This window comes from Ochotona curzoniae, unplaced genomic scaffold (assembly GCF_017591425.1).
Source record: "Ochotona curzoniae isolate NIBS_2020 unplaced genomic scaffold, NIBS_Ocur_1.0 scaffold_4506, whole genome shotgun sequence".
NCBI lineage: Eukaryota > Metazoa > Chordata > Mammalia > Lagomorpha > Ochotonidae > Ochotona > Ochotona curzoniae.
The window spans coordinates 7,383,776-7,396,104 of record NW_024467119.1 but is presented as its reverse complement, the minus strand read 5'-3'; the positions used below and the strand labels follow the sequence as shown (position 1 = coordinate 7,396,104).

The window sequence follows — 12,329 nt, the reverse complement described above, 5'->3', positions numbered from 1 at the left end:
CATACACCCAACTACAGAATGAAGGCTCACTTTGCTATCACTGAAAACTTTCTTGTTATTAGAAGACTAATTGAAAGGCAGAATTACGGTGCCAGGGAGAGTTGGGGGCCAACCCTCCACTTGCTGGTTCACTCCCCAAATGGCCACAACAGCCAGCACTAGGCAGGCTAATGCCAGAAGGGCTCGCCCATACGTTGGCAGGCGCACTAACCAGTAGGGAGCTGGAAGCAGAGCACCCGGGATCCAAACCAGCACCCATTTGGGGTGCCGGGGTCGCAGGTGGCCCCTCATTCAACCTTCTACAATCCAACTCTTAGAAATCAAGTCTAGAAGTGACTGTCTTACAGCTCTCCTGGCAGGGAAAGACACTGTTCAGACGGCCAGGCAGGCAGTAACCTCGACATTCTCCACACACACACCCAGAGCCAGTCAGCTCTAACATTGCCAAACAAAAAACATCAAGTCAACTTTGGAGAGTGAAGGTGGCCAGCTCATCATTCTGCAAAGCGGCAGAGAAGGAACACAGCATCGAGCATTGATTCTTCCACCACAGGAACCATCTCATCACATAACCAAAATTTCAGAAGTTATCCAGTTAAAAATGATGAAGGATGAAAAATGTGAATCTCATTCATAGCTGCACTGGAGGCAGCCACATACAGGAAGTGTACCTCCACTTCCGGGGCGCTCCCTCTGCAACCCCCAGAGCCCTGCACCGCACTAGCTGTTCACAAGAAACCACACAGCACAGCGAGAAACCTCTACGACCACCTAGTTTCTTCAACCAACCAACTGAAAGGAAAAAAGTTGATTATCTGGTGCTCCAGATTTTTTGATAGAGCCAAGCAGACACATCCATCACTACAAAGCAAGCCCTACCCGTATTCTGGTTAAAACCCGAAGCCCTTCAACACGCTAGCCAGGAGGCCACCTGCACGGCACCTGCGCAGTGCTAAGGCAGTGCTATGGGCCCTGACCTTCTGAACCCGCCAACCAGAGGCTCTCAGTGTGCAGCCCTGGCATTCGGAGGGTCACACCAGTGCCTGCTTCTCCCCCTGCCAGTCCTGCACCGTGGCTCACGCAGCGGCACCCTCAGCACAACGGGACTTCACTCAGTCACACACGCCACTCGGGTGAAGGGGAAGCCATGTTCACATCCAGGGTCCCCCGGGAAGCTGTGCATCGGCCTCAAGCACACATCACTTCAGCACACATCACTTCAGTGTTCTGGAACAACATCCCTACCACACACGTGCACTATCTGTGGAAGAGTCTCAGAAGCCAGCCATGACGATGATGACATGAAAGCTCACACACGTGACAACCACCTGAGAGCTGTCACGCACCCTGGTACCATGGCAGAGACCCACACAGAGCTCCTAGCTTCCTCCTGCCTCCGCCCTGACCATCATGGTCATCTGGAAAGTGGGAGAAGTCTCTGTCACTCTGTCGGCAAAATAAAATAATCTTAACTTCTCATTAGGGGACAGCATCAAACACTATCTACAACAACCTGAAAATCTAGAGCCAACTTCCCGTCTGCTCCCACATAGCAGCCGCTCTCTCACACACTGGAACACGGCAGATGCCAACAGGGCCCCAGACAGGCATAAAAACAAGCATTCAGCTGCCTGCCGGAAGCTGCTCACACAGGGACCCAGGCAGAGGTGAGCAGCGCCACTCACGTCCCTGAAGTTGTGTGGAAACAAATTATTGTCACGTATCTGGAAGGCAAGGCGACAGCAAAAGCAGAAGACACGAGAGAGAGGAGCTTCCACTGCTGGTTCATTTCTCTTTGTCTTTCCTTTTCTCTCTGTAAATCTGCCTTTCAAATAAAAATATTTTTAAAAAATTAACACATATTTGGGCCCAGTGCAATAGTGTAGTGGTTAAAGTCCCTGCCTTGCACACGCCAGGATCCCATATGGGCACCAGCTCTAATCCCGGTGGCCCTGCTTCCCATCCAGCTCCCTGCTTATGGCCTGGGAAAGCAGTCAAGGACGGCCCAAAGCCTTGGAACCCTGCACCTGCGTGGGAGACCCAGAAGAGCTCCTGGCTTCGGATTGGCTCAGCTCCAGCTATTACAGTCACTTGGGGAGTGAACCATCAGATGGAAGATCTTCCTCCCTGTCTCTCTTCCTCTCTGTATATCTGCCTTTCCAATAAAAATAAATAAATCTTTTTTAAAATTAATACATATTTAACATCTTTCTCAGTATCAATTTATAATATGAAAAATATCAATTGCTACAAGCAATTCGGGATCCTAGGAGCAAGGAATGTGGGGTCTACTCACAGATGTACATACAGAAATATTTATGTCCAGGGAGAACTCGGTGCTTAAGCCACTTCTGGGGATGCCCACAGCCCAGATCGGATGGCCAGGTCTGAGTCCCCATTCTGCTTACATGAACTTGGGTGGCAGCAGTACCTGAGCTCCCAGCTCCTGGCCTCAGCCCAGACCAGCCCTGGCTGTTACAGACATTTGGGGAAGTGAACCAGGCGAGGAAGACCTTTCTGTCTCTCTTTTTCTCTCCCTGTTACATAAAATGAAGTGAACAGGGCCCGGCACGGTGGCGCAGTGGTTAAGGTCCTTGCCTTGCATGCCCCGGGATCCCATATGGGCGCCGGTTCTATCCCGGCAGCCCCGCTTCCCTTCCAGCTCCCTGCTTGTGGCCTGGGAAAGCAGTCGAGGACGGCCCAAAGCTTTGGGACCCTGCACCCGCGTGGGAGACCCGGAAGAGGCTCCTGGCTTCGGATCAGCAAAGTATCGGCCGTTGTGGTCACTTGGGGAGTGAATCATTGGACAGAAGATCTTCCTCTCTGTCTCTCCTCTCTGTATATCTGCCTTTCCAATAAAAAAATAATAAAAATAAATCTTTAAAAAAAAATTGAAGTGAACAATCAGGCTTGCAGGAAAGGAGACGCATGGACTAAAACCGCCTGCGCAGGTCATGCTGAAGGACAGGCACTCAGCGTGATGACACGCTGCCTCTGTGGGGCTGAGGTGGGCCCTGAACGCCCGACCCGTACCGGGAGCGGCCCTCCATGGGCTGCCTGTTAAGGATCTGGATGGGGCCTCTGGCCCGCGAGTGGATCTTGTCATCCACCATGTGCTTCAGGCGCTGGTAGTAAGTGGGGCCGACGAAGATCTGTGATGTGATTTTCCGGCCAGTAAACCCGTTGTACAGAACCTGAGACAGACACAGAGGGAGAGACACAGACCAAAACCATGAAACAATTTCAAAGATCATACCTGGCAGCTGTATATATATGGTACAATTCCATCCATATCAGAACCAAGGCAGACAAAGCTAATTTAACACCAGCAGTCGTGGGAGTGGTCACCGAGAGTAGGTGGGGAAGGCAGGGACTGGAAGATTCTAGAAATTCGCTTTTGTAGATGCTACTGCTAGTTAGGTGTGTTCACTTTGTAAAAACCCATCAAGCTGTACATGATTTGGGTATATATCTAATGTGCTGTACTTTAAGAAAAGGTCCTTTTTTTAAGAACAAAAATCTACACACAAAAACTCAAGGCCAACATGCGAGAGCAATGACTACAGTGCCAGCCAGTACCTCGTTTCCTCGGAGATGGTAGCCGTAATCTGATAAGAGGTTGGAGATCTTCTGCACGTTAACAGCATCATTAAATGGCGTGGCGTCACCTATCTCCCCCTTGTTGGCCGACACCTGGGAGAGAGAACACTCTTCGAAGGATGCCCTGAGGTTCTCCTGAGAAGCCACATCTCAGCAGAACCACACTCAACGGACAACGCCCTCTACACGGGGGAGATTCTGAGCATAGAATCTGCGATGTGTGTTAAGGCTCACTGCATTGGCTCACCAAAAATACATAAAAAGGAAACTCATATAAAGACTGCAAATAAGGCTAGGATCAGGTACAAAAGGGACAATATTCTCAAATGCTTCTCACAGCTCAAGAAAATGACATTTTAATGTCCCAAAACCAGGTGATCCATGTTAGACTCCATTGTGCCTTACCAGGCACTTGAAACTAGAAAATCTCCAGGGGAAAAAAGCTTTCTGAGCCCCAGGTCTGAGGGGAAAGAGAAGGCATGTGCTTCAATCCCGAGAAACCACCATCACTGTTCTGGAAGGAGCCGCTCTGCTCTCTGACGCATGCCTCTCACCTTCCCTTGCAGACACTCGATCAAGTGGCCAATGGTCATGCGCGAGGGGATGGCGTGCGGATTGATGATGATGTCAGGGGTGATGCCTTCACAGGTGAAAGGCATGTCCTGGGAAGAGAATTGTAGAGACAGACACTTCAACTCCTTACAGCTCGTTACGAACATGCTACCTCCCTATACTTCATAGGAAGATTACAAAGCTAAGCTTTCTAAGGTAAAGCAAAATTTGATTTAAAAACGTTCAGCACCACTGTGGCTCGGGGGGGAGACCAGAGACCTACCTCTTGTCTGTACTGGATCCCACAGGTTCCCTTTTGGCCATGGCGACTAGCGAACTTATCTCCAATCTGCGGAATCCTGACAGAGCGTACCTGCAGTCACGTGAGAACAGCTCAGCTCAGCTCAGCTCAGCTCAGCTCAGCTCAGCTCAGCTCAGCGCTCTACCTTCTAAAGCAGCTACTGACAAAAGCAACACGCACCCTTATTTTGCAAAACTTGTATCCTTCCTGGTTGAGCGTGACCATGACCTGGTCCACAATGCCCGTCTCGCTGGTCCTGAGGAAGGTGCTGCAGTCTCTCTTGGTGTAGCGGCGATTGGTACTCTCCAGCTCGTCCTCGTTTTCGGGCAGGGTGACCGTCTTGCCTATAATAACATCGTCCCCGGACACACGAACGCCGGGAGCTATCAAACCATCATCGTCCAGCTTGTCATAAATGGCATGCCTCATGCCTGTGGGGAGACGGACACAGGACGCTCTGAAATGCTGCTATGGGACGGAAGGTACTTAAGATGTCACAGTCCCCAAGAAAGACTAAAAACTACACACGACTCCGCAAGTCAGACGTTCACAGGACTCTAACATTAGGAACCATGTCTGGTGATGATGTGATGTTCTTATTCCACACCCTCCTGGGCGACCACAACCGCCCTGCCCCGATCCCCATGTTCTGCCTGTGCTGGGCACACGTCTCGCAGAGCAACTGAGCATCTCATCACACGTGACCTTCCTTCCCACACAGAACCCTTCTACACAAAACACATTCTACATCACGTGATGCCATGAGAACTCACACCGGTGATGGACACCTCCCACTGCCCGACATGGCCTATCCAGCCCATTGCACACACATCTATGAGAACAAACGCCTGGGAAGTTTGAGCTTTTTCAGAATAAATGCTAGGTATTCTCCTTTGTTTCTACAATGTTTATAAACAAGGACAAACGGAGACATGGTGCATGATCCCTCTGACTACCCCAGCTGGCCACGCCTCGGCGAGCCCATCTCAGGGCAAATGGCTCTCTGGCTGACAAACAAACAAACAGTGAAGAATGACATGAAAATGTACTCCTATACCACAAAAAAATTAACAAGAGGGCAGGGAGACACACTCAGCAAAATGACCCAGGAAAGCACAGTAACCTGATCGAACTCCAGAATTTAAATCTTGGGAGCACTTACCTTGGCATGTTTCACGGGTAGGTTTCTCGAAAACTTCTTCCTGATCAAACCCTTTTTTAGACTCCTGTTCTTTGTATGAGCGATAGAAAACAGACCTACAAACACAGGATTCCAGAGGTAACTTCTGTCTTCTCTTAACAGCACTTAGAATACACCACCAACTCTTCATTTAAAACATTTGGAACCCAATTTAAAGCATGAATCTGGGTCAAACATAAACCTAAGTGCTTTCATGAGCCACAACCCCCGCCCCCTGGAGCCACAGGCTGGGCACCGGCCAAACCTCCTCCTCACACAAGGACCCCTCGTAACAGATGGACAGAAGATCCCCAGGCCTCCTCCTGCGTTTCCAGGGAGTTTAAATTCTTTAGACATTTCTGTATTCTCTAAAAGAAAATATACTTGTCTGCCAGAAAACAGCAAAGCTGCAAACCTTCACCGCTGACTGTCCCGAAGCAGGCAGACCTGCACCGCCGGCGACCAGCCAGGCCTTTGCTTGTTCGCACACAGCATGTGCTCATGGACACACCTCGTTTTCCACACACCTGTACCTCCACTGTGCCCGTGCCTGCATAAACGTCATGCGAAGCTGACCTGAAAAAGCCTCGGTCCACAGCCGAACGGTTCATGATCACGGAGTCTTCCTGGTTATACCCGGTGTAGGAGGCGATGGCCACAATCGAGTTGATACCTACAGAGAATGAAAATGTGCATTAAGCAATCATCTAAGACACAAGAAAATAAATGCCTTTCTGTTTAAAAAAATTCATCTATTTCTTTATTTTTACCTGAGCACCACTGGGAAGAGCTCCCATTTGCTGGTTCACACCTCACACACACCCCAAGGTCTGGCTGGGCCTAACCAAAGCAGGAAGCCAGCAATTCAATCAGGGCGTCCCGTGGGGTGCCTGGGACCCCGGGTATGACTCAGCCCCGACTGCCTGCCCAGGCACCTACACAAAAAGGGACAGACGCTGGAGCTGGATGCAAACTTAAGCACGAGGACACAGGGTGGGAGTGTAATTAGCATCTTAACTGCTACACAAAACCGACCCTGCCCTTGTTTCTCAACTCGAGACGCCTGAGGCCAGGTTCACTCTCCAGTTCTGACTCCTAACGGCAGCTCCCTGCCAACGCACCCTCTCGGAGAAGGGGAGAGCTCACATAACTGGGTCCCTCCACCCACATGGACGACTAGGACCGAGTTCCTAGTTCCTCACTTAGGAATGGCCACCAAAGCCATTTACTATAGGCGTGCAGAAAGTGAATCAGTGGATGGAGACAGGATGAACTCCCAATGAGTCAAACAGCATGTGCCCAGAGACAGTACAGTGAGAACACGTCACCACTTCACTCGTCCTGCCAAACTCACAATCTGAGGATCACCGCAGGAAAAGAGTCGTTAGATACAAACTGAGGAAACTCACGGAGTAATTTGCCTGATCTCTAAAAATGTCAACGTCATGAGAGACAAAGACAGACTGAGCCACTAAATAGGCAACAGCACGCCGTACTCGACAAGGTCCCTGAATCACTGCGGCCATCAGGGCACCTGGGAAACACCTGCCCCGCAGCCTGCCAGCCAGCCAGCCAGCACCAGCAGTCTCGTGATCTGCATGGGTCGAATGTGCAGAATGACTCACTTCAGAAAGCAGACACCAAAGAACCAAAGCGAGATGTGACTTTTTATCTACACCTCACTCATCCTTGGTCCAGGAAGACAGAATAAGGAGAAAACAAGTAAGCCCGAAGTAACCCAAGATTAGCTAGGGAACTTGGCTGAAGAGTACACAGGGTTCTCCATACACGTCTTTGAAATTACATCCACAAAAAAGTTTCTGCAGAAGATCCCAGGCCAAGGGCATGCTAGCAGAGCTGAAGGCACAGACTCCAAAGGCCCCCCACCCCCCCATCGGCAGGATACGAACTGTCTTTTAAACCCACACCTCACTGGATTTTTCTTCAGCCCTCAAGAAATTGCACTGGCTAAACAGCCAAGAAAGCAGTCCTAAAGCAGCCCAGAGCTCTGAACATGTCTGCGGGCACCCTGACAGCTCCTATTTCCCTGCACATGGGTGATCCCTTGTGGAGAACTCTGAAAACAGACCATTTTACTCCATAAAAACTTGCTGTCAAAATTCAGAGACTCCTATTACAGCTAATAAGCTACAACCACTGAAGACAAACCTCACTGCTAAAATAATGTTTCCCACATTTAAAAGCCCAATTAGGTTAGCACCAGACGTGTCCTATGACAGCGACACCGACCCTCAGGCTGCCCTGTCTCTAACTCCCGGCAAACTCCACATTCTCTTCCTTACCAGCTACTTCTATTTCTTCTCCTGGCTCTTCTTTGGGGTACCTCCAGTTCTGTCTGTCTCTTGCCTTTTTCTCATCCTCAATTTTCCCTAAGCAAGTTCACAGTCATCTATTTATCATACAAAAAACTCACATCTGGACTTGAGGGTAGAATGAGTGAGGAGAAAGCACTTCCATAGCGTATGTTGCTTCACTCTCTAAATGCCCGCCGATGGGCTGAAGCCGGGAACCTAGAACTCCATCCACGCCTCCCACCACAGGGCAGCGGGACCCAACCACCCGGCTCATCATCCGCTGCCTTCCTAGGCAGAGGAACAAGGAGGTGGATCAGAGACGAGCAGCAGGGACCTGAACTGGCATCCCAAGCATGGGCTTACTTCCTGGGCACACAACACTGCCCCCTGACTTTCCTTCAAAGTCACTTGCGATTTACTGTAGCAGATCGCTGTTAGTGTTCCAGCACAACTCGAAATCAACGCGTGCAACAAGAATTTACCATCTCAGCCCCTGAGGCACTGCTTCCTTCTAACAGGCTGCGATCTTACTCAGAGACCTCCCTCCACACAACGGCTAAGCCAGGCTGCGATCTTACTCAGAGACCTCCCTCCACACAACGGCTAAGCCACGAACCCCAACATTTCCAATGCCTCTCTCCTCACTGCCCAACATTTGCTCAACCATCAAGTCCCACCAGCTGCACTTCAAAAATGTCACACTCGTCGCTCTTTTTCGTGTCCAGGACCTCACGACATCACACAGTAAAAACTCAGGATCATCTCCATCCTGACCTGTGCCTGATCCTGTCCCTCCTCTTCCACTGCTGTCAGTCCTGCAGCACCCTGCGATCGCATCACCCCCTGCTCATGAAGGCCCGACGCGCCTTCTTCCTCAGGCTAAGCTTCACCTGCTCAGGTTCTCTGCACACTATGAAACCAAGCTTCCCCCTTAAGCACAGGTACCTTAACATTTTCATGGAAAATATAACTGAATTATAATTATGGTGCAAAGAAAATAAAAATCATGCAGTTTTTTCATAATATGTATTCCTATGAACTTTTCAAAGATCCTGCATATGCACATATTTCAAACTTGCTTGAACCAAAACAGCTTGCAGCTCCATTTCTGCCCTTACTCTCTGAAGCAGCGCGGCGTCTCCATGTCAGGCCCTCCCTTGTACTGTCGTACATGGTCACTGTTTCTGCACTTAGGTCCTTGCTCAAACTGTCTCTGAAACCCAAGCACCTTGTGACTCATTTTACTCCAGCCTAAACCTGGAGAAACTGGTGCAGACTTCCCACAGGAGTCAGCACTTCTCAGTGCCTCAGTCCTACCACTTTCCCTGGCCCCGTGTTTCCTATGCTCATGGCTCCCACACAGTATAAACCCCACGAGAGCAGGCACTGTGTGTGTGCATTTTTTACCCAGCATGGACAGTACTGAACATACCTGCTGGCAGTTCTCGAAACCGCAGGTACTCCATGGACCGTGTAGTCACAAGTGGCTTTTGTGGATAATAGAGGACATGGGCCAAAGTGTCCATTCGAACGTGGAAGTTGGTGATATAAACCCCCATGGCTTGCTTCCCCATAGCAGACTGGTATGTGTTTCTAGGGGACTACGGACAGAAATGAGAAGCACACCAGTGAAAATCGAGCATCTCCAAAGGGAAGAGATGGACCGTAACCCCAAACAGGCTGGTAAGGGTCCCTTTTCCCTAAAGGTAGGTGATGACCATCAGGACAGGCAGCTCGGCGCTGCTCCTGGCTCTCCGGCAGAGGGCACGGACGAGCTCCACGCCTCATGCGCTCCCCCCGCCAAGCAGAAGACAGAGCACGACCGACCTGGTTATGATCGGGGAAAGGGATGATAGACGCACAGACGCCAAGGATCATGGACGGGTGGATCTCACAGTGCGTGTACGTGGAGCAGTACGCTACTTCCTTCTCCTGCAGATCGTCCGGCGTCATGGCGAGCATCACCGTTTCCTCCTCCAGCGTGTCAATGTACTCCACGACCCCGCTGGCCACCAAGTCCTGCCAACTGGAGAGCAGCACGTTACTTCAGTACCTCCTGCAGCATGAGGCTCCGACACAACACATCCCATGTTTACACACAGCAACATGCAAAGACTTCCAGCAGAGACGGAGGATTGCTAACGGTGAGAAAAGCTACCATTGTTACTAGACTATTCCGCTTTGTTTTAAAGAAGCTGCATCTGTGTAAGTTTGAGTCTACAAACACACAGAACATGGTCTGGTAGAACACACACCCAACTGTTGCCAGTAGTTACTTGCAAAGATGAAAATCTTTCATCACACACATTGCTCCAATTTATCCACAATAATATGCACATTCAGTGCATCTTTCCTGTCTCTTACTCACATCCTGCTCTATACTCATGACCCTTCACGTGTCCTAAGTGTGCGTACTCATGGGACACTCTGGCATTTCAATGCACGCACACGCGAGCCACGGTCCGACGAGGGAAACTGACAGGGCCATCACCTCTAGTACATATATTGGTAATGTATAGTTTATTAACTACAATGATTTTAAAAACACAAAGATGCTATTCTTAGAAAATCCTGCCAGTCCCTTGCTAGCCAACAGGCACTAAGACAAGCACTACCGCTACGGGCGCACTTCTCCAAAGGCAGTGCCACCATTCTGTGGCCAGACCATGCTGACGCTGCTCACCCCGCGAGGAAACCACCAAAACCACTCAACTGCATGCTTTTAAAACCGTTTATCATTTTACAGTACACAAACTATCACTCTTTGAATGGACACATACTCCATTGCCTGTTTTTACCTGTAGTTGTTATATTCTCTCTCTTTCAACTGGTCAATATGTCTCTTCTTCAAAAGCAGCTTCTGTTTTTCCACAATCAGTAGTGGTCTACAAATCCGGCCTGCGTCCGTGTAGATACGAATCTCCCTCTCCCGAATGTCTCTGATCATAGAAACCTACACAAAAAGACAAATCCTCTGTATCATTAAAGCTTAGTTAGAAATCTGTAGGGGACTATTTGGGCCAAAGGTTAAGGCCTGGGCCAAGACACCTGTGTCCCCTATCCTGTGTTCTATTTGGAGGCACCTGGTTTCAGACTCACGCTCTGCTCAGACTCGGCTCCCTGGCAGCGGGACAGGGCAGTCAGCAGTGAGGCCCCCGCCCTGCCCACGGAGATGTGCACTGCCGTCCCAGCTCCATGCTGCTGGCTCTGACCACTGGGGGACTAAACCAGCATGTCGGAGTTCTCTCTGCTTATTTTTAATGTACACACTAAATTTCTTGAACAATTATCAAATAATATGGACTAACCTTAGAGGAGTTTTCAAAATTCATAGAAAATGTGTACTATAAAAAAAGCCATGGGTACATTTAGGAACTGCATTTTCCATAAACCTTTTGAGTTAACCTGCATTAAAAACTTTCTAATGAGGTGGGGAGGACCAAAAGTTCAACTGTGATGTAGCTGGCACAGCCACTACCTACAATGCCAGCACCTCATATGGGCAACAGGTCAAGCCCCAGCCGGGGGTAGCAGCAGCAGGAGGTCAAGTCCTGGGGTCCCTGCAGCCCCGTGGCAGACCTGGTCCAGTCCACGTTCCTGGCTTTGGTCTGGCCAGTGTGGACATTTGGAAAATAAACCAGCAGATGGAAGACTCTTTTTCTCTCGCTCTAACTCTTTCATATGAACATATCTTGAACGTAACACCAACAATGTCCCAGGCTAACCCACGCTCCCAGTTCCAGCTTCCCGCTCGTGTGTGATTCGGGACGCAGCAGATGACAGCTCAAGTACCGGGCCTGTCACGCGCAGACAGGCCTGGATTAAGGTCCAGACCCCCAGTTACTGCAGACATCTGGGGAATGAACTGGCAGGCGGAAGACACCTCTTGCTCTCTGCCTTCCAAATACATAATTTTAAGAGTGAGAATAATTTTTTAAAACCTAGGTATAATTTAAAAATGTATAAAGACAAAAATCAAACCCTGGATATTACACAGCTGAATAGCATCTGATAAGTGTTCTGATGGAAAAAGAAAATTTATTTTCAGTAAAATACTAAGGTATACACTAGCAATTTCTTATTTTGGCTCTTTGCTAATTGTAAGCCCTGTATCACTTTATCTTGACTAACATTTTTCCGGTAATAAATGTGACCTTTCACACTCAGCAATCACACAAGTGGCTTAGAACTCGCTACCCAACAGCAGATCCCAGCCACGTGTAGTTTCTGCTCACTGAAAGCAGCCGCTCTGAGCTGCAGGAAAACAGGATGTTACATCATGCACAAACAGCTCTGATGTAATAACACGGTGCAACTGTCATACTTCGGATGTGATTTATCAGGTCACGTAAGTATATTTGAAAATATAGTCCTAAGAAAT

The 12,329-nt window shown here is 49.3% G+C and overlaps 1 protein-coding gene across 2 annotated transcripts in view; it reads right to left on the bottom strand.

Moving 5' to 3' along the window:
• The window catches only part of POLR2B (RNA polymerase II subunit B), a 34,262-nt gene that overhangs the window by 967 nt on the left and 20,966 nt on the right, over positions 1-12,329 (bottom strand). For both annotated transcript variants that reach the window (XM_040966595.1, XM_040966596.1), the window contains 10 exons: positions 10,747-10,901; positions 9,776-9,974; positions 9,381-9,549; positions 6,210-6,306; positions 5,616-5,710; positions 4,634-4,884; positions 4,436-4,525; positions 4,155-4,262; positions 3,580-3,693; positions 3,034-3,194 (listed from right to left, as the gene is read on the bottom strand). In XM_040966595.1, coding sequence (XP_040822529.1) covers positions 3,034-3,194; positions 3,580-3,693; positions 4,155-4,262; positions 4,436-4,525; positions 4,634-4,884; positions 5,616-5,710; positions 6,210-6,306; positions 9,381-9,549; positions 9,776-9,974; positions 10,747-10,901 — 1,439 coding nt within the window. The remainder of the gene's footprint in view (positions 1-3,033; positions 3,195-3,579; positions 3,694-4,154; positions 4,263-4,435; positions 4,526-4,633; positions 4,885-5,615; positions 5,711-6,209; positions 6,307-9,380; positions 9,550-9,775; positions 9,975-10,746; positions 10,902-12,329) is intronic.